Source organism: Oncorhynchus nerka, linkage group LG15, assembly GCF_034236695.1.
Source record: "Oncorhynchus nerka isolate Pitt River linkage group LG15, Oner_Uvic_2.0, whole genome shotgun sequence".
Taxonomy (NCBI): Eukaryota; Metazoa; Chordata; class Actinopteri; order Salmoniformes; family Salmonidae; genus Oncorhynchus; species Oncorhynchus nerka.
The window spans coordinates 4,457,468-4,480,072 of NC_088410.1; the positions used below are offsets into that span (position 1 = coordinate 4,457,468).

Consider the following 22,605-nt stretch of genomic DNA (forward strand, 5'->3'; position numbering starts at 1 on the left):
TTCCTAGGCCGTCATTGAAAATAAGAATTTGTTCTTAATTAACTGACTTGCCTAGTTAAATAAAGGTACAATTTTAAAAAATGGCATTGTTTCCAATGGGAACAAAGTTGTATCGTTCATCACACATGACATAGGTATCATCTTGCTCTTTCAGCACTTCAGCAAATCTTTCCCAAACTTCACTTTTGTGACCCTCCCGTCTCTTTATTTTCAACTCTCCATTTCGCAGTTTTTCTTAATAAATTAATAAACAATTATCTGTTTGTTTGACTGAATGACAAAATATTGCAGATGTGAAGTTAATATAATTTTATTTAACTAGGCAAGTCAGTTAAGAACACATTCTTATTTATAATGACAGCCTACCAAAAGGCAAAATGCAGGACGGGGGGATAGAAAAAATATATCGGACCAAACACATCACGACAAGAGAGACAACACAATCCTACAACACATACACTACATAAAGAGAGAAACACAATCCTACAACACTACATAAAGAGAGAAACACAATCCTACAACACAACACTACATAAAGAGAGACAACACAATCCTACAACACAACACTACATAAAGAGAGAAACACAATCCTACAACACAACACTACATAAAGAGAGAAACACAATCCTACAACACAACACTACATAAAGAGAGACAACACAATCCTACAACACAACACTACATAAAGAGAGACAACACAATCCTACAACACAACACTACATAAAGAGAGAAACACAATCCTACAACACAACACTACATAAAGAGAGACAACACAATCACAACACTACATAAAGAGAGAAACAAATCACAACACTACATAAAGAGAGAAACACAATCCTACAACACAACACTACATAAAGAGAGAAACACAATCCTACAACACAACACTACATAAAGAGAGAAACACAATCCTACAACAGAACACTACATAAAGAGAGACAACACAATCCTACAACACTACATAAAGAGAGACAACACAATCCTACAACACATACACTACATAAAGAGAGACCTAAGACGACAACATGGCATGGCAGCAACACATGACAACAACATGACAGCAGCACAAGGCATTGTACAAACATTATTGGGCACAGACAACAGCACAAAGAGGAAGAAGGTCGAGACAACAATACATCAAGCAAAGCAGCCATAACACTGACAATTGACGTTATATTGTCAAGATTGGAGTTAAATCCCTAACTAGGTATTCATGTATTAACATTTTATTAATTAAGCAGACTCATATCAAACCAACGACCCTGGCGTTGCGTGCGGCATGCTTTATCAACTGAGCTACACGGAACTATTCTAACAGTATATATTCATAATGTACATATTCACATGTAGCTATAGATCTGCATAGACGAATGTTTTGGCTGTAAAGAAGTCAGACAAAACATATTTGCTCTTCGTTAAATAAATAAACAATGTCGTGAATATTTTTCTAAACTGCGTTACCCATTCCAGTCAGCTGACGGCGATGCGCGACCTTCAGATGGTGACGTCATATCTAGTGGACCAACACGACACCGGAAGCTGTTTCAACAACACGGATACTGACTCATTCAACCATCTCTTTAGCCTGGTAGCCAACATACAACCGAAAACATTAAAGCTCTTTAGACCATTTTTTGTGTAAATTGATCTCGGTGTTTTTAACACACCGATCTACTATTTAACTTAAACGTTAATTTAACGTAAATGTTCAATTTACAAATGTGTTGATTATACTTAACCTAAGCTAATCGTCAATCCTAGCTAGCCCACCATGAGCTCTCCAAGCTACTCTCCTCCTGCTAAAGAAGAGGTCTGCTGGACGGAGAAAGAGGGTCTGTGGCTGAACATTGTCGTGAAAGAAGAGGGGGAGGATGTTTCAGTAAAAGGAGAGGAAGAAGCTTTCAGAATGAAAGAGGAGGCTATCAGTATCACATTGAAAGAAGAGGAAGAACCTTTTGGAGTGGAAGAGGAGGCTATCCCAATAAAAGAGGAGGAAGACGCTTGGAGAGATGAAGAGGAGACTGAAGATCTGATTAACACCCGTGAGTACTGTCTTAAAAACACGGCCAGAAACTCTGCAGTTGTTGAACTAATGTGTGATTTTAAAGCCAAAAGGTGACGTTCTGTACTGTCTCATATGAAACATTTGATCTCCAATCTAACATGCTGGAGTACAGAGCCACATTAAACGGTTATCTTCCCTGTCCAGATAAATACGTAGGGGAGTATAGAGCCACATTAAACTGTAATCTTCCCTGTCTAGATAAATACGTAGGGGAGTATAGAGCCACATTAAACTGTTATCTTCCCTGTCTAGATAAATACGTAGGGGAGTATAGAGCCACATTAAACTGTAATCTTCCCTGTCTAGATAAATACGTAGGGGAGTATAGAGCCACATTAAACTGTAATCTTCCCTGTCTAGATAAATACGTAGGGGAGTATAGAGCCACATTAAACGGTTATCTTCCCTGTCTAGATAAATACGTAGGGGAGTATAGAGCCACATTAAACTGTAATCTTCCCTGTCTAGATAAATACGTAGGGGAGTATAGAGCCACATTAAACGGTTATCTTCCCTGTCCAGATAAATACGTAGGGGAGTATAGAGCCACATTAAACGGTTATCTTCCCTGTCTATCTTCCCTTAAACTGTAATCTTCCCTGTCTAGATAAATACGTAGGGGAGTATAGAGCCACATTAAACTGTAATCTTCCCTGTCTATATAAATACGTAGGGGAGTATAGAGCCACATTAAACGGTTATCTTCCCTGTCCAGATAAATACGTAGGGGAGTATAGAGCCACATTAAACTGTAATCTTCCCTGTCTAGATAAATAAACGGTTATCTTCCCTGTCCAGATAAATACGTAGGGGAGTATAGAGCCACATTAAACTGTAATCTTCCCTGTCTAGATAAATACGTAGGGGAGTATAGAGCCACATTAAACGGTTATCTTCCCTGTCCAGATAAATACGTAGGGGAGTATAGAGCCACATTAAACGGTTATCTTCCCTGTCTATATAAATACGTAGGGGAGTATATTTAGTTTATTTAAGCAATGAGGCCCGTATACCACAGGTATGACAAGACATTTATTTTTTACTGCTTTAATTACGTTGATAACCAGTTTATAACAGCAATAAGGCACCTCGGGGGTTTGTGGTATATGACCAATATACCACGGCTAAGGGCTGTTCTTAGGCACAATCCAACTCTCATATTACATTACCTCTTTACTAACCTATAGGAGTAGGAGTTACCCTACCCATAAACAGAGAGACAGAAAGGAGAGACCCTCGTCCTCCATTACTACTGTACTACAGAAAGGAGAGACAGAAAGGAGAGACCCTCGTCCTCCATTACTACTGTACTACAGAAAGGAGAGACAGAAAGGAGAGACCCTCGTCCTCCATTACTACTGTACTAGTAATATTCACAAGAATTTGGGTTTTTACATTAAAATAATATATATATATATATTTCAGACAATGACGGCCTAGGAACGTTCATAGAGGAGGAAGGACCGGTGTGTTCCTTTATGGAAAAGAACTCATGTCAAACATCACCCCTGGTCTCCTTAGTCTGTGCCACTACCATCCCTGGTCTCCTTAGTCTGTGCCACTACCATCCCTGGTCCCCTTAGTCTGCCACTACCATCCCTGGTCTCCTTAGTCTGTGCCCCTACCATCCCTGGTCTCCTTAGTCTGCCCCTACCATCCCTGGTCTCCTTAGTCTGTGCCCCTACCATCCCTGGTCTCCTTAGTCTGTGCCCCTACCATCCCTGGTCTCCTTAGTCTGCCCCTACCATCCCTGGTCTCCTTAGTCTGTGCCCCTACCATCCCTGGTCTCCTTAGTCTGCCCCTATCATCCCTGGTCTCCTTAGTCTGTGCCCCTACCATCCCTGGTCTCCTTAGTCTGCCCCTACCATCCCTGGTCTCCTTAGTCTGTGCCCCTACCATCCCTGGTCTCCTTAGTCTGTGCCCCTACCATCCCTGGTCTCCTTAGTCTGTGCCCCTACCATCCCTGGTCTCCTTAGTCTGTGCCACTACCATCCCTGGTCTCCTTAGTCTGCCCCTACCATCCCTGGTCTCCTTAGTCTGTGCCCCTACCATCCCTGGTCCCCTTAGTCTGCCACTACCATCCCTGGTCTCCTTAGTCTGTGCCCCTACCATCCCTGGTCTCCTTAGTCTGCCCCTACCATCCCTGGTCTCCTTAGTCTGTGCCCCTACCATCCCTGGTCTCCTTAGTCTGCCCCTACCATCCCTGGTCTCCTTAGTCTGTGCCCCTACCATCCCTGGTCCCCTTAGTCTGCCACTACCATCCCTGGTCTCCTTAGTCTGTGCCACTACCATCCCTGGTCTCCTTAGTCTGTGCCACTACCATCCCTGGTCTCCTTAGTCTGCCACTACCATCCCTGGTCTCCTTAGTCTGTGCCACTACCATCCCTGGTCTCCTTAGTCGGTGCCCCTACCATCCCTGGTCTCCTTAGTCTGCCACTACCATCCCTGGTCTCCTTAGTCTGCCACTACCATCCCTGGTCTCCTTAGTCTGTGCCACTACCATCCCTGGTCTCCTTAGTCTGTGCCACTACCATCCCTGGTCTCCTTAGTCTGTGCCACTACCATCCCTGGTCTCCTTAGTCTGTGCCCCTACCATCCCTGGTCTCCTTAGTCTGTGCCCCTACCATCCCTGGTCTCCTTAGTCTGTGCCACTACCATCCCTGGTCTCCTTAGTCTGTGCCCCTACCATCCCTGGTCTCCTTAGTCTGTGCCACTACCATCCCTGGTCTCCTTAGTCTGTGCCCCTACCATTGAGTAAACAATACCACTCAATCAACCCTATTGTGAAAAGTTCACTCAGGTCTCAGTTTAGGATCCACGTCGGACATAGACAAGCTATCTCATCCATGCCTTTTTATTTCCAACCCACTCTTCACACCTCATAGACACAGGCTTCCAGCTATGGTTTCAGAGAGGACTCTTCATGCCCTTCCTCATAGACACAGGTTATGGTTTCAGAGAGGACTCTTCATGCCCTTCCTCATAGACACAGGCTTCCAGCTATGGTTTCAGAGAGGACTCTTCACGCCCTTCCTCATAGACACGGGCTTCCAGCTATGGTTTCAGAGAGGACTCTTCATGCCCTTCCTCATAGACACAGGCTTCCAGCTATGGTTTCAGAGAGGACTCTTCACACCCTTCCTCATAGACACAGGCGTCCAGCTATTGGTTTCAGAGAGGACTCTTCACGCCCTTCCTCATAGACACAGGCTTCCAGCTATGGTTTCAGAGAGGACTCTTCACGCCCTTCCTCATAGACACAGGCTTCCAGCTATGGTTTCAGAGAGGACTCTTCACGCCCTTCCTCATAGACACAGGCTTCCAGCTATGGTTTCAGAGAGGACTCTTCACACCCTTCCTCATAGACACAGGCTTCCAGCTATGGTTTCAGAGAGGACTCTTCACGCCCTTCCTCATAGAGACAGGCTTCCAGCTATGGTTTCAGAGAGGACTCTTCACGCCCTTCCTCATAGACACAGGCTTCCAGCTATGGTTTCAGAGAGGACTCTTCACGCCCTTCCTCATAGACACAGGCTTCCAGCTATGGTTTCAGAGAGGACTCTTCACACCCTTCCTCATAGACACAGGCTTCCAGCTATGGTTTCAGAGAGGACTCTTCACGCCCTTCCTCATAGACACAGGCTTCCAGCTATGGTTTCAGAGAGGACTCTTCACACCCTTCCTCATAGACACAGGCTTCCAGCTATGGTTTCAGAGAGGACTCTTCACACCCTTCCTCATAGACACAGGCTTCCAGCTATGGTTTCAGAGAGGACTCTTCACACCCTTCCTCATAGACACAGGCTTCCAGCTATGGTTTCAGAGAGGACTCTTCACGCCCTTCCTCATAGAGACAGGCTTCCAGCTATGGTTTCAGAGAGGACTCTTCACGCCCTTCCTCATAGACACAGGCTTCCAGTTATGGTTTCAGAGAGGACTCTTCACGCCCTTCCTCATAGACACAGGCTTCCAGCTATGGTTTCAGAGAGGACTCTTCACACCCTTCCTCATAGACACAGGCTTCCAGCTATGGTTTCAGAGAGGACTCTTCACACCCTTCCTCATAGACACAGGCTTCCAGCTATGGTTTCAGAAAGGACTGCATTTACACCTGCATTGCTTGCTGTTTGGGGTTTTAGGCTGGGTTTCTGTACAGCACTTTGAGATATCAGCTGATGTACGAAGGGCTATATAAATAAATTTGATTTGATTTCACTGAAGAGTGTAAAATACCTTTTCCATGACCGTATATTTACCTCCTTTGAACATCTAGTTAGAGATTCACAGTACACCCCAGACAACCTTCTTCAGGTACCAACAGATTCACAGTAAACCCCAGATACACATCTTCAGGTACCAACAGATTCACAGTACACCCCAGATACACATCTTCAGGTAGCAACAGATTCACAGTACACCCCAGATACACATCTTCAGGTACCAACAGATTCACAGTACACCCCAGATACACTTCTTCAGGTACCAACAGATTCACAGTACACCCCAGATACACATCTTCAGGTACCAACAGATTCACAGTACACCCCAGACAACCTTCTTCAGGTACCAACAGATTCACAGTAAACCACAGATACACATCTTCAGGTACCAACAGATTCACAGTACACCCCAAACCCCACATCTTCAGGTACCAACAGATTCACAGTACACCCCAGATACACTTCTTCAGGTACCAACAGATTCACAGTACACCCCAAACCCCACATCTTCAGGTACCAACAGATTCACAGTACACCCCAGATACACTTCTTCAGGTACCAACAGATTCACAGTACACCCCAAACCCCACATCTTCAGGTACCAACAGATTCCCAGTACACCCCAGATACACATCTTCAGGTACCTGCAGATTCCCAGTACACCCCAGATACACTTCTTCAGGTACCAACAGATTCACAGTACACCCCAGATACACTTCTTCAGGTACCAACAGATTCCCAGTACACCCCAGATACACATCTTCAGGTACCAACAGATTCCCAGTACACCCCAAACCCCACATCTTCATGTACCAACAGATTCCCAGTACACCCCAAACCCCACATCTTCAGGTACCAACAGATTCCCAGTACACCCCAAACCCCACATCTTCAGGTACCAACAGATTCACAGTACACCCCAGATACACATCTTCAGGTACCAACATATTCACAGTACACCCCAAACCCCACATCTTCAGGTACCAACAGATTCCCAGTACACCCCAGATACACTTCTTCAGGTACCAACAGATTCACAGTACACCCCAACCCCCACATCTTCAGGTAGCAACAGATTCACAGTACACCCCAGATACACATCTTCAGGTACCAACAGATTCACAGTACACCCCAGATACACATCTTCAGGTACCAACAGATTCACAGTACACCCCAGATACACTTCTTCAGGTACCAACAGATTCACAGTAAACCCAAACCCCACATCTTCAGGTACCAACAGATTCACAGTACACCCCAGATACACTTCTTCAGGTAGCAACAGATTCACAGTACACCCCAGATACACTTCTTCAGGTACCAACAGATTCACAGTAAACCCAAACCCCACATCTTCAGGTACCAACAGATTCACAGTAAACCCCAAACCCCACATCTTCAGGTACCAACAGATTCACAGTAAACCCCAAACCACACATCTTCAGGTAGCAACAGATTCACAGTAAACCCAAAACCCACATCTTCAGGTACCAACAGATTCACAGTAAACCCCAAACCCCACATCTTCAGGTACCAACAGATTCACAGTACACCCCAAACCCCACATCTTCAGGTACCAACAGATTCACAGTACACCCCAGACAACCTTCTTCAGGTACCTGCAGATTCCTAACTTTACAAGAAAAATATTCCCCTCTTTCCCATCTCTCCCACCCACCAGCTGGCTTGATGAATGTCTGAACCTGGATCCCTATGTAAAGGGACACATTTCTATGAATGTCTGAACCTGGATCCCTATGTAAAGGGACTGCAGTTTAAAGTATTCTGCAGTAGTATTCTGCATTAGACACGGGTTACTGCAGTTTAAAGTATTCTACATTAGACACAGGTTACTACAGTTTAAAGTATTCTACATTAGACACAGGTTACTGCAGTTTAAAGTATTCTGCATTAGACACGGGTTACTACAGTTTAAAGTATTCTACAGTAGTATTCTACATTAGACACGGGTTACTACAGTTTAAAGTATTCTGCAGTAGTATTCTACATTAGACACGGGTTACTACAGTTTAAAGTATTCTACAGTAGTATTCTACATTAGACACGGGTTACTACAGTTTAAAGTATTCTGCAGGAGTATTCTGCATTAGACACAGGTTACTACAGTTTAAAGTATTCTGCAGTAGTATTCTACATTAGACACGGGTTACTACAGTTTAAAGTATTCTGCATTAGACACGGGTTACTGCAGTTTAAAGTATTCTGCATTAGTATTCTGCATTAGACACGGGTTACTACAGTTTAAAGTATTCTGCAGTAGTATTCTGCATTAGACACGGGTTACTGCAGTTTAAAGTATTCTACATTAGACACAGGTTACCACAGTTTAAAGTATTCTGCATTAGACACGGGTTACTACAGGTTAAAGTATTCTACAGTAGTATTCTACATTAGACACGGGTTACTACAGTTTAAAGTATTCTGCAGTAGTATTCTACATTAGACACAGGTTACTACAGTTTAAAGTATTCTGCAGGAGTATTCTGCATTAGACACAGGTTACTACAGTTTAAAGTATTCTGCAGTAGTATTCTACATTAGACACGGGTTACTACAGTTTAAAGTATTCTGCATTAGACACGGGTTACTGCAGTTTAAAGTATTCTGCATTAGTATTCTGCATTAGACACGGGTTACTACAGTTTAAAGTATTCTGCATTAGTATTCTGCATTAGACACAGGTTACTACAGTTTAAAGTATTCTGCAGTAGTATTCTACATTAGACACGGGTTACTACAGTTTAAAGTATTCTGCATTAGACACAGGTTACTACAGTTTAAAGTATTCTGCAGTAGACACAGGTTACTGCAGTTTAAAGTATTCTGCATTAGACACGGGTTACTGCAGTTTAAAGTATTCTGCATTAGACACGGGTTACTACAGTTTAAAGTATTCTGCATTAGTATTCTGCATTAGACACGGGTTACTACAGTTTAAAGTATTCTGCATTAGACACAGGTTACTACAGTTTAAAGTATTCTGCATTAGACACCGGTTACTACAGTTTAAAGTATTCTGCAGTAGTATTCTACATTAGACACGGGTTACTACAGTTTAAAGTATTCTGCATTAGACACAGGTTACTACAGTTTAAAGTATTCTGCAGTAGACACAGGTTACTGCAGTTTAAAGTATTCTGCAGTAGACACAGGTTACTGCAGTTTAAAGTATTCTGCAGTAGTATTCTACATTAGACACGGGTTACTACAGTTTAAAGTATTCTGCAGTAGTATTCTGCAGTAGACACGGGTTACTACAGTTTAAAGTATTCTGCAGTAGTATTCTACATTAGACACGGGTTACTACAGTTTAAAGTATTCTGCATTAGACACAGGTTACTGCAGTTTAAAGTATTCTGCATTAGTATTCTGCATTAGACACGGGTTACTACAGTTTAAAGTATTCTGCATTAGACACAGGTTACTACAGTTTAAAGTATTCTGCAGGAGTATTCTACATTAGACACGGGTTACTACAGTTTAAAGTATTCTGCAGGAGTATTCTACATTAGACACGGGTTACTACAGTTTAAAGTATTCTGCAGGAGTATTCTACATTAGACACGGGTTACTACAGTTTAAAGTATTCTGCAGGAGTATTCTACATTAGACACGGGTTACTACAGTTTAAAGTATTCTGCAGGAGTATTCTACATTAGACACAGGTTACTACAGTTTAAAGTATTCTGCATTAGTATTCTGCATTAGACACGAGTTACTACAGTTTAAAGTATTCTGCAGTAGTATTCTGCAGTAGACACGGGTTACTACAGTTTAAAGTATTCTGCATTAGTATTCTGCATTAGACACGGGTTACTACAGTTTAAAGTATTCTGCATTAGTATTCTGCATTAGACACGGGTTACTACAGTTTAAAGTATTCTGCATTAGTATTCTGCATTAGACACGGGTTACTACAGTTTAAAGTATTCTGCATTAGACACAGGTTACTACAGTTTAAAGTATTCTGCATTAGACACAGGTTACTACAGTTTAAAGTATTCTGCATTAGACACAGGTTACTACAGTTTAAAGTATTCTGCATTAGACACAGGTTACTACAGTTTAAAGTATTCTGCATTAGACACGGGTTACTACAGTTTAAAGTATTCTGCATTAGTATTCTGCATTAGACACGGGTTACTACAGTTTAAAGTATTCTACAGTAGTATTCTACATTAGACACGGGTTACTACAGTTTAAAGTATTCTAAAGTATTCTACATTAGACACGGGTTACTACAGTTTAAAGTATTCTGCATTAGACACAGGTTACTACAGTTTAAAGTATTCTGCATTAGACACAGGTTACTACAGTTTAAAGTATTCTGCATTAGACACAGGTTACTGCAGTTTAAAGTATTCTGCAGTAGTATTCTACATTAGACACGGGTTACTACAGTTTAAAGTATTCTGCAGGAGTATTCTGCATTAGACACGGGTTACTACAGTTTAAAGTATTCTGCAGGAGTATTCTACATTAGACACAGGTTACTACAGTTTAAAGTATTCTACATTAGACACGGGTTACTACAGTTTAAAGTATTCTGCATTAGTATTCTGCATTAGACACGAGTTACTACAGTTGAAAGTATTCTGCAGTAGTATTCTGCAGTAGACACGGGTTACTGCAGTTTAAAGTATTCTACATTAGTATTCTACATTAGACACAGGTTACTGCAGTTTAAAGTATTAGTATTCTACATTAGACACAGGTTACTGCAGTTTAAAGTATTCTGCATTAGACACAGGTTACTGCAGTTTAAAGTATTCTGCATTAGACACAGGTTACTGCAGTTTAAAGTATTCTACATTAGTATTCTATTAGACACAGGTTACTACAGTTTAAAGTATTCTGCAGTAGTATTCTGCATTAGACACGGGTTACTACAGTTTAAAGTATTCTGCAGTAGTATTCTACATTAGACACGGGTTACTACAGTTTAAAGTATTCTGCATTAGTTTACTGCAGTTTAAAGTATTCTGCATTAGTATTCTGCATTAGACACGGGTTACTACAGTTTAAAGTATTCTGCATTAGACACAGGTTACTGCAGTTTAAAGTATTCTGCATTAGTACAGGTTACTACAGTTTAGTATTCTGCATTAGACACAGGTTACTACAGTTTAAAGTATTCTGCATTAGTATTCTACATTAGACAGGGGTTACTACAGTTTAAAGTATTCTGCATTAGACACTACATTAGACACGGGTTACTACAGTTTAAAGTATTCTGCAGGAGTATTCTACATTACAGGTTACTACAGTTTAAAGTATTCTGCAGGAGTATTCTACATTAGACACGGGTTACTACAGTTTAAAGTATTCTGCAGGAGTATTCTACATTAGACACAGGTTACTACAGTTTAAAGTATTCTGCAGTAGTATTCTACATTAGACACGGGTTACTACAGTTTAAAGTATTCTACAGTAGTATTCTACATTAGACACGGGTTACTACAGTTTAAAGTATTCTGCAGGAGTATTCTGCATTAGACACAGGTTACTGCAGTTTAAAGTATTCTACATTAGACACAGGTTACTACAGTTTAAAGTATTCTGCATTAGACACAGGTTACTGCAGTTTAAAGTATTCTGCATTAGACACGGGTTACTACAGTTTAAAGTATTCTGCATTAGTATTCTGCATTAGACACGGGTTACTACAGTTTAAAGTATTCTGCATTAGTATTCTGCATTAGACACGGGTTACTACAGTTTAAAGTATTCTGCATTAGACACAGGTTACTGCAGTTTAAAGTATTCTGCATTAGACACGGGTTACTACAGTTTAAAGTATTCTGCATTAGTATTCTGCATTAGACACGGGTTCAAATCAAATCAAATCAAATTTTATTTGTCACATACACATGGTTAGCAGATGTTAATGCGAGTGTAGCGAAATGCTTGTGCTTCTAGTTCCGACAATGCAGTGATAACCAACAAGTAATCTAACTAACAATTCCAAAACTACTATCTTATACACAGTGTAAGGGGATAAAGAATATGTACATAAGGATATATGAATGAGTGATGGTACAGAGCAGCATACAGTAGATGGTATCGAGTACAGTATATACATATGAGATGAGTATGTAGACAAAGTAAACAAAGTGGCATAGTTAAAGTGGCTAGTGATACATGTATTACATAAGGATGCAGTCGATGATGTAGAGTACAGTATATACGTATGCATATGAGATGAATAATGTAGGGTAAGTAACATTATATAAGGTAGCATTGTTTAAAGTGGCTAGTGATATATTTACATCATTTCCCATCAATTCCCATTATTAAAGTGGCTGGAGTTGGGTCAGTGTCAATGACAGTGTGTTGGCAGCAGCCACTCAATGTTAGTGGTGGCTGTTTAACAGTCTGATGGCCTTGAGATAGAAGCTGTTTTTCAGTCTCTCGGCCCCAGCTTTGATGCACCTGTACTGACCTCGCCTTCTGGATGATAGCGGGGTGAACAGGCAGTGGTTCGGGTGGTTGATGTCCTTGATGATCTTTATGGCCTTCCTGTAACATCGGGTGGTGTAGGTGTCCTGGAGGGAAGGTAGTTTGCCCCCGGTGATGCGTTGTGCAGACCTCACTACCCTCTGGAGAGCCTTACGGTTGAGGGCGGAGCAGTTGCCGTACCAGGCGGTGATACAGCCCGCCAGGATGCTCTCGATTGTGCATCTGTAGAAGTTTGTGAGTGCTTTTGGTGACAAGCCGAATTTCTTCAGCCTCCTGAGGTTGAAGAGGCGCTGCTGCGCCTTCTTCACGACGCTGTCAGTGTGAGTGGACCAATTCAGTTTGTCTGTGATGTGTATGCCGAGGAACTTAAAACTTGCTACCCTCTCCACTACTGTTCCATCGATGTGGATAGGGGGTGTTCCCTCTGCTGTTTCCTGAAGTCCACAATCATCTCCTTAGTTTTGTTGACGTTGAGTGTGAGGTTATTTTCCTGACACCACACTCCGAGGGCCCTCACCTCCTCCCTGTAGGCCGTCTCGTCGTTGTTGGTAATCAAGCCTACCACTGTTGTGTCGTCCGCAAACTTGATGATTGAGTTGGAGGCGTGCGTGTCCACGCAGTCGTGGGTGAACAGGGAGTACAGGAGAGGGCTCAGAACGCACCCTTGTGGGCCCCCGTGTTGAGGATCAGCGGGGAGGAGATGTTGTTGCCTACCCTCACCACCTGGGGGCGGCCCGTCAGGAAGTCCAGTACCCAGTTGCACAGGGGGGGGTCGAGACCCAGGGTCTCGAGCTTGATGACGAGCTTGGAGGGTACTATGGTGTTGAATGCCGAGCTGTAGTCGATGAACAGCATTCTCACATAGGTATTCCTCTTGTCCAGGTGGGTTAGGGCAGTGTGCAGTGTGGTTGAGATTGCATCGTCTGTGGACCTATTTGGGCGGTAAGCAAATTGGAGTGGGTCTAGGGTGTCAGGTAGGGTGGAGGTGATATGGTCCTTGACTAGTCTCTCAAAGCACTTCATGATGACGGAAGTGAGTGCTACGGGCGGTAGTCGTTTAGCTCAGTTACCTTAGCTTTCTTGGGAACAGGAACAATGGTGGCCCTCTTGAAGCATGTGGGAACAGCAGACTGGTATAGGGATTGATTGAATATGTCCGTAAACACACCGGCCAGCTGGTCTGCGCATGCTCTGAGGGCGCGGCTGGGGATGCCGTCTGGGCCTGCAGCCTTGCGAGGGTTAACACGTTTAAATGTCTTACTCACCTCGGCTGCAGTGAAGGAGAGACCGCATGTTTTCATTGCAGGCCGTGTCAGTGGCACTGTATTGTCCTCAAAGCGGGCAAAAAAGTTATTTAGTCTGCCTGGGAGCAAGACATCCTGGTCCGTGACTGGGCTGGGTTTCTTCTTGTAGTCCGTGATTGACTGTAGACCCTGCCACATGCCTCGTGTGTCTGAGCCGTTGAATTGAGATTCTACTTTGTCTCTGTACTGACGCTTAGTTTGTTTAATAGCCTTGCGGAGGGAATAGCTGCACTGTTTGTATTTGGTCATGTTGCCAGACACCTTGCCCTGATTAAAAGCAGTGGTTTGCGCTTTCAGTTTCACGCGAATGCTGCCATCAATCCACGGTTTCTGGTTAGGGAATGTTTTTATTGTTGCTATGGGAACGACATCTTCAACGCACGTTCTAATGAACTCGCACACCGAATCAGCGTATTCGTCAATATTTTTATCTGACGCAATACGAAACATGTCCCAGTCCACGTGATGGAAGCAGTCTTGGAGTGTGGAGTCAGCTTGGTCTGACCAGCGTTGGACAGACCTCAGCGTGGGAGCCTCTTGTTTAAGTTTCTGCCTGTAGGCAGTTACTACAGTTTAAAGTATTCTGCATTAGACACAGGTTACTGCAGTTTAAAGTATTCTGCATTAGTATTCTGCATTAGACACGGGTTACTACAGTTTAAAGTATTCTACATTAGACACAGGTTACTGCAGTTTAAAGTATTCTACATTAGACACAGGTTACTGCAGTTTAAAGTATTCTACATTAGACACAGGTTACTGCAGTTTAAAGTATTCTGCAGGAGTATTCTGCATTAGACACAGGTTACTACAGTTTAAAGTATTCTACATTAGACACAGGTTACTGCAGTTTAAAGTATTATGCAGTAGTATTCTGCATTAGACACGGGTTACTACAGTTTAAAGTATTCTACATTAGACACAGGTTACTGCAGTTTAAAGTATTCTGCAGTAGTATTCTGCATTAGACACGGGTTACTACAGTTTAAAGTATTCTACATTAGACACAGGTTACTACAGTTTAAAGTATTCTGCATTAGACACAGGTTACTGCAGTTTAAAGTATTCTGTATTAGACACTGGTTACTACAGTTTAAAGTATTCTGCATTAGACACAGGTTACTACAGTTTAAAGTATTATGCAGTAGACACTGGTCATGTCTGACACTAGTTCCTTCTGTTACTCTACTGGTCATGTCTGACACTAGTTCATTCTACTGGTCATGTCTGACACTAGTTCATTCTGTTACTCTACTGGTCATGTCTGACACTAGTTCATTCTACTGGTCATGTCTGACACTAGTTCATTCTACTGGTCATGTCTGACACTAGTTCATCTGTTACTCTACTGGTCATGTCTGACACTAGTTCATTCTGTTCCTCTACTGGTCATGTCTGACACTAGTTCATTCTGTTACTCTACTGGTCATGTCTGACACTAGTTCATTCTGTTACTCTACTGGTCATGTCTGACACTAGTTCATTCTACTGGTCATGGCTGACACTAGTCCATTCTGTTACTCTACTGGTCATGTCTGACACTAGTCCATTCTGTTACTCTACTGGTCATGTCTGACACTAGTTCATTCTACTGGTCATGTCTGACACTAGTTCCATTTTGTTACTCTACTGGTCATGTCTGACACTAGTTCATTCTGTTACTCTACTGGTCATGTCTGACACTAGTTCATTCTGTTCCTCTACTGGTCATGTCTGACACTAGTTCATTCTGTTACTCTACTGGTCATGTCTGACACTAGTTCATTCTGTTACTCTACTGGTCATGTCTGACACTAGTTCATTCTGTTACTCTACTGGTCATGTCTGACACTAGTCCATTCTGTTACTCTACTGGTCATGTCTGACACTAGTTCATTCTGTTACTCTACTGGTCATGTCTGACACTAGTTCATTCTGTTCCTCTACTGGTCATGTCTGACACTAGTTCATTCTGTTCCTCTACTGGTCATGTCTGACACTAGTTCATTCTACTGGTCATGTCTGACACTAGTCCATTCTGTTACTCTACTGGTCATGTCTGACACTAGTTCATTCTGTTCCTCTACTGGTCATGTCTGACACTAGTTCATTCTACTGGTCATGTCTGACACTAGTTCATTCTGCCCCTCGTTCTTTGAGGCACTAAGGAAATTTCCCCAGATACCTCTGTCGCTATTTTCTGGGTAGCACCCGAAGGGCTCACTCTCTGTAACACCCAATCAGAGGCCATAGCCTTCTCATCCCTCTCTGTAACACCCAATCAGAGGCCATAGCCTTCTCATCCCTCTCTGTAACACCCAATCAGAGGCCATAGCATCTCATCCCTCCAAGCGTATTATTATTCTTAAGTGGAAGTCGGGTACCTTCGCATGTTCACTGGGTCGGTGATGTTATGGCCCATCTTCAACTTCAGAAGCTCAAATATTCCATCCGTGGCTTCTCTTGTCAAGCAGCGATTTCTTAAGTACTTTGAGAGTAACCTCTGCTCTGAGATCTTAATATAGCCTCTGCTCTGAGACCTTAATATAACCTCTGCTCTGAGATCTTAATATAGCCTCTGCTCTAAGACCTTAATATAGCCTCTGCTCTGAGATCTTAATATAGCCTCTGCTCTGAGACCTTAATATAGCCTCTGCTCTGAGACCTTAATATAGCCTCTGCTCTGAGACCTTAATATAGCCTCTGCTCTGAGACCTTAATATAGCCTCTGCTCTGAGATCTTAATATAGCCTCTGCTCTGAGACCTTAATATAGCCTCTGCTCTGAGATCTTAATATAGCCTCTGCTCTGAGACCTTAATATAGCCTCTGCTCTGAGACCTTAATATAGCCTCTGCTCTGAGACCTTAATATAGCCTCTGCTCTGAAACCTTAATATAGCCTCTGCTCTGAGACCTTAATATAGCCTCTGCTCTGAAACCTTAATATAGCCTCTGCTCTGAGATCTTAATATAGCCTCTGCTCTGAAACCTTAATATAGCCTCTGCTCTGAGACCTTAATATAGCCTCTGCTCTGAAACCTTAATATAGCCTCTGCTCTGAGACCTTAATATAGCCTCTGCTCTGAGACCTTAATATAGCCTCTGCTCTGAGACCTTAATATAGCCTCTGCTCTGAGACCTTAATATAGCCTCTGCTCTGAGACCTTAATATAGCCTCTGCTCTGAGACCTTAATATAGCCTCTGCTCTGAAACCTTAATATAGCCTCTGCTCTGAGACCTTAATATAGCCTCTGCTCTGAGATCTTAATATAGCCTCTGCTCTGAGATCTTAATATAGCCTCTGCTCTGAGACCTTAATATAGCCTCTGCTCTGAGACCTTAATATAGCCTCTGCTCTGAGACCTTAATATAGCCTCTGCTCTGAGATCTTAATATAGCCTCTGCTCTGAGACCTTAATATAGCCTCTGCTCTGAGATCTTAATATAGCCTCTGCTCTGACTTAATATAGCCTCTGCTCTGAGACCTTAATATAGCCTCTGCTCTGAGACCTTAATATAGCCTCTGCTCTGAGATCTTAATATAGCCTCTGCTCTGAGACCTTAATATAGCCTCTGCTCTGAGACCTTAATATAGCCTTGCTCTGAATCTTAATAGCCTCTGCTCTGAGACCTTAATATAGCCTCTGCTCTGAGACCTTAATATAGCCTCTGCTCTGAGACCTTAATATAGCCTCTGCTCTGAGACCTTAATATAGCCTCTGCTCTGAACCTTAATATAGCCTCTGCTCTGAGACCTTAATATAGCCTCTGCTCTGAGATCTTAATATAGCCTCTGCTCTGAGACCTTAATATAGCCTCTGCTCTGAGATCTTAATATAGCCTCTGCTCTGAGATCTTAATATAGCCTCTGCTCTGAGACCTTAATATAGCCTCTGCTCTGAGACCTTAATATAGCCTCTGCTCTGAGACTTAATATAGCCTCTGCTCTGAAACCTTAATATAGCCTCTGCTCTGAGACCTTAATATAGCCTCTGCTCTGAGACCTTAATATAGCCTCTGCTCTGAGACCTTAATATAGCCTCTGCTCTGAGACCTTAATATAGCCTCTGCTCTGAGACCTTAATATAGCCTCTGCTCTGAGACCTTAATATAGCCTCTGCTCTGAGACCTTAATATAGCCTCTGCTCTGAGACCTTAATATAGCCTCTGCTCTGAGACCTCTGCTCTGAATATAGCCTCTGCTCTGAGATCTTAATATAGCCTCTGCTCTGAGACCTTAATATAGCCTCTGCTCTGAGATCTTAATATAGCCTCTGCTCTGAGACCTTAATATAGCCTCTGCTCTGAGACCTTAATATAGCCTCTGCTCTGAGACCTTAATATAGCCTCTGCTCTGAGATCTTAATATAGCCTCTGCTCTGAGACCTTAATATAGCCTCTGCTCTGAGACCTTAATATAGCCTCTGCTCTGAGACCTTAATATAGCCTCTGCTCTGAGACCTTAATATAGCCTCTGCTCTGAGACCTTAATATAGCCTCTGCTCTGAGACCTTAATATAGCCTCTGCTCTGAGACCTTAATATAGCCTCTGCTCTGAGACCTTAATATAGCCTCTGCTCTGAGACCTTAATATAGCCTCTGCTCTGAGACCTTAATATAGCCTCTGCTCTGAGACCTTAATATAGCCTCTGCTCTGAGACCTTAATATAGCCTCTGCTCTGAGACCTTAATATAGCCTCTGCTCTGAGACCTTAATATAGCCTCTGCTCTGAGACCTTAATATAGCCTCTGCTCTGAGACCTTAATATAGCCTCTGCTCTGAGACCTTAATATAGCCTCTGCTCTGAGACCTTAATATAGCCTCTGCTCTGAGACCTTAATATAGCCTCTGCTCTGATACCTTAATATAGCCTCTGCTCTGAGACCTTAATATAGCCTCTGCTCTGAGACCTTAATATAGCCTCTGCTCTGAGGCCTTAATATAGCCTCTGCTCTGAGAGCTTAATATAGCCTCTGCTCTGAGACCTTAATATAGCCTCTGCTCTGATACCTTAATATAGCCTCTGCTCTGAGACCTTAATATAGCCTCTGCTCTGAGACCTTAATATAGCCTCTGCTCTGAGGCCTTAATATAGCCTCTGCTCTGAGAGCTTAATATAGCCTCTGCTCTGAGACCTTAATATAGCCTCTGCTCTGAGACCTTAATATAGCCTCTGCTCTGAGACCTTAATATAGCCTCTGCTCTGAGACCTTAATATAGCCTCTGCTCTGAGATCTTAATATAGCCTCTGCTCTGAGACCTTAATATAGCCTCTGCTCTGAAACCTTAATATAGCCTCTGCTCTGAGACCTTAATATAGCCTCTGCTCTGAGACCTTAATATAGCCTCTGCAACTCCCCATATCCTTCCATTGTTTATATGTACATCCAGATACTTACAGTGTTGGCCTAAAAGTGCTCGGTCCTCTTTTTCCTGTAGTCCACAATCATCTCCTTTGTCTTGATCACGTTGAGGGAGAGGTTGTTGTTCTGGCACCACACGGCCAGGTCTCTGATCTCCTCCCTATAGCCTGTCTCGTCGTTGTCGGCGATCAGGCCTACCACTGTTGTGTCATCGGCAAACTTAATGATGGTGTTGGAGTCGTGCCTGGCCGTGCAGTCATGAGTGAACATGGAGTACAGGAGGGGACTGAGCACGCATCCCTGAGGGGCCCCTGTGTTGAGGATCAGTGCAGGAGGGGACTGAGCACGCATCCCTGAGGGGCCCCTGTGTTGAGGATCAGTACAGGAGGGGACTGAGCACGTACCCCTGAGGGGCCCCCATGTTGAGGATCAGTACAGGAGGGGACTGAGCACGTACCCCTGAGGGGCCCCTGTGTTGAGGATCAGTACAGGAGGGGACTGAGCACGTACCCCTGAGGGGCCCCCATGTTGAGGATCAGTACAGGAGGGGACTGAGCACGCATCCCTGAGGGGCCCCCATGTTGAGGATCAGTACAGGAGGGGACTGAGCACGCATCCCTGAGGGGCCCCCATGTTGAGGATCAGTACAGGAGGGGACTGAGCACGCATCCCTGAGGGGCCCCCATGTTGAGGATCAGTACAGGAGGGGACTGAGCACGCATCCCTGAGGGGCCCCTGTGTTGAGGATCAGTGTGACGGATATGCCACTGTGATTTATTTGTATCCTTTATTTTATCGGGTATGTTTACTGAGAACACATTTACTCGTTTACAGCAACGACCTAGGGAATAGTGACAGGGGAGAGGAGATGAATGAGCCAATTGGAAGTTGGGGATGATTAGGTTGACCATGATGGTATGAAGGCCAGGCTGGGAATTTAGCCAGGACACTGGGGTTAACTACCCTACTTACTTAAGATAAGTGCAATGGGATCTTTAGTGACCACGGAGAGTCAGGACGTCCCATCCAAAAGACTGTCCCCAATCACTGCCCTGGGGAATTGGGATATTTATTTTTTTAGACCAGAGGAAAGACTGCCTCCTACTGGCTCTCCAACACCACTTCCAGCAGCACCTGGATCTCCCATCCAGGTACCGAGCAGGACCAACCCTGCTTAGCTTCAGAGGCAAATCAGCAGTGGGATGCAGTGTGGTATGCTGCTGGTTAACATGCTCCTTTGTTGAGGGATCTAGTCCAGATTTAACCTCATAGGAAGACAGTTGTATTATGTGGAGGTTTCATTCCGGTCTCTGTTAAACTAAATCTGTTTGTCTTTGGCAGGAGAGAGACCAAACTCTCATGATGACAGCGGGAAGAGTCCTTCAGGGAAACCAGACCCGGCGACGCCCAAACCAACGAGACGACATCAGTGCTCCCACTGTGGGAAGAGTTTTCCCTGGTTAAAGGCCCTGAAGCAGCATAAGAAAAAACACTCTGGAGAGAAGCCTTACCGCTGTTCTCAATGTGGAATGACTTTTACCTGGGCAGGAAGCCTATGGGGGCATAAGAGAATACACTCTGGAGAGAAGCCTTACCACTGCTCCCACTGTGAAAATAGTTTTAGGAAGTTAGGTGACCTGAAGGCGCATGAGAGGACACACACGGGAGAAAAGCCCTACCAATGCTCCCAGTGTGGAAATAGTTTTAGCAAGCTGGGGAACCTAAAACAGCATAAAAGAACACACACAGGAGAAAAGCCCTACCAATGCTCTCAGTGTGGAAAGAGTTTTAGCCATTCAGGGAGCCTTAAAGACCACGAGAGGAGACACAGACAAGAAAAACCCTACCAATGCTCCCTGTGTGGAAAGAGTTTTATCAAGTTAGGGGCCCTGAATCGGCATGAGAGGACACACACTGGAGGGGATAAAACGTACCACTGCTCCCTGTGTGAAAAGAGTTTTAACCGGTTAAGACATCTGAATAAGCATGAAAGAATACATACACAGGAGGAGAAGACATACCACTGCTCTCAGTGTGGAAAGACATTTTCCCAGTCAGAGGACCTGAAATCACATGAGAGAATAGAGAGGCTGTGTTCTGACTTGTGCTTTTAACTGAGAATTAGTGTTTTTGTTTCATGTTGTTTATGATTTAACCTGTCTATATAATACATAACTGTACTATAACACACACAGGAGAGAAAACCTTCCACTCATTTTGCTTTTGACTGAGAATTAAAGTGTTTTTTGTTTCATGTTGTTTATGATTAAACCTGTACATAACAGTACTATAACACACACAGGAGAGAAAACCTTCCACTGTTCTCATTTAGCCTTTGACTGAGAATGAAGTGTTTTTTGTTTCATGTTGTTTATGATTAAACCTGTCTATATAATACATAACAGTACTATAACACACACAGGAGAGAAAACCTTCCACTGTTCTCATTTAGCCTTTGACTGAGAATTAAAGTGTTTTTTGTTTCATGTTGTTTATGATTAAACCTGTCTATATAATACATAACAGTACTATAACACACACAGGAGAGAAAACCTTCCACTGTTCTCATTTAGCCTTTGACTGAGAATGAAGTGTTTTTTGTTTCATGTTGTTTATGATTAAACCTGTACATAACAGTACTATAACACACACAGGAGAGAAAACCTTCCACTGTTCTCATTTTGCTTTTGACTGAGAATGAAGTGTTTTTTGTTTCATGTTGTTTATGATTAAACCTGTACATAACAGTACTATAACACACACAGGAGAGAAAACCTTCCACTGTTCTCATTTAGCCTTTGACTGAGAATGAAGTGTTTTTTGTTTCATGTTGTTTATGATTAAACCTGTCTATATAATACATAACAGTACTATAACACACACAGGAGAGAAAACCTTCCACTGTTCTCATTTGGCTTTTGACTGAGAATTAAAGTGTTTTTGTTTCATGTTGTTTATGATTAAACCTGTACATAACAGTACTATAACACACACAGGAGAGAAAACCTTCCACTGTTCTCATTTAGCTTTTGACTGAGAATGAAGTGTTTTTTGTTTCATGTTGTTTATGATTAAACCTGTCTATATAATACATAACAGTACTATAACACACACAGGAGAGAAAACCTTCCACTGTTCTCATTTTGCCTTTGACTGAGAATGAAGTGTTTTTGTTTTTCTATAATCCACTG

General features: G+C 42.9%; 1 protein-coding gene across 1 annotated transcript; it reads left to right on the forward strand.

The window, feature by feature from the left end:
* The first annotated feature begins 1,463 nt into the window (after nucleotides 1–1,463).
* LOC115120886 (zinc finger protein 239-like) lies at nucleotides 1,464–22,362 on the forward strand. Its single transcript, XM_065002252.1, has 2 exons — nucleotides 1,464–2,042; nucleotides 20,756–22,362. The coding sequence occupies exons 1-2, from the start codon at nucleotides 1,772–1,774 to the stop codon at nucleotides 21,526–21,528; spliced, it is 1,044 nt and encodes a 347-aa protein (XP_064858324.1). The 5' UTR covers nucleotides 1,464–1,771; the 3' UTR covers nucleotides 21,529–22,362.
* Nucleotides 22,363–22,605: the final 243 nt, after the last annotated feature.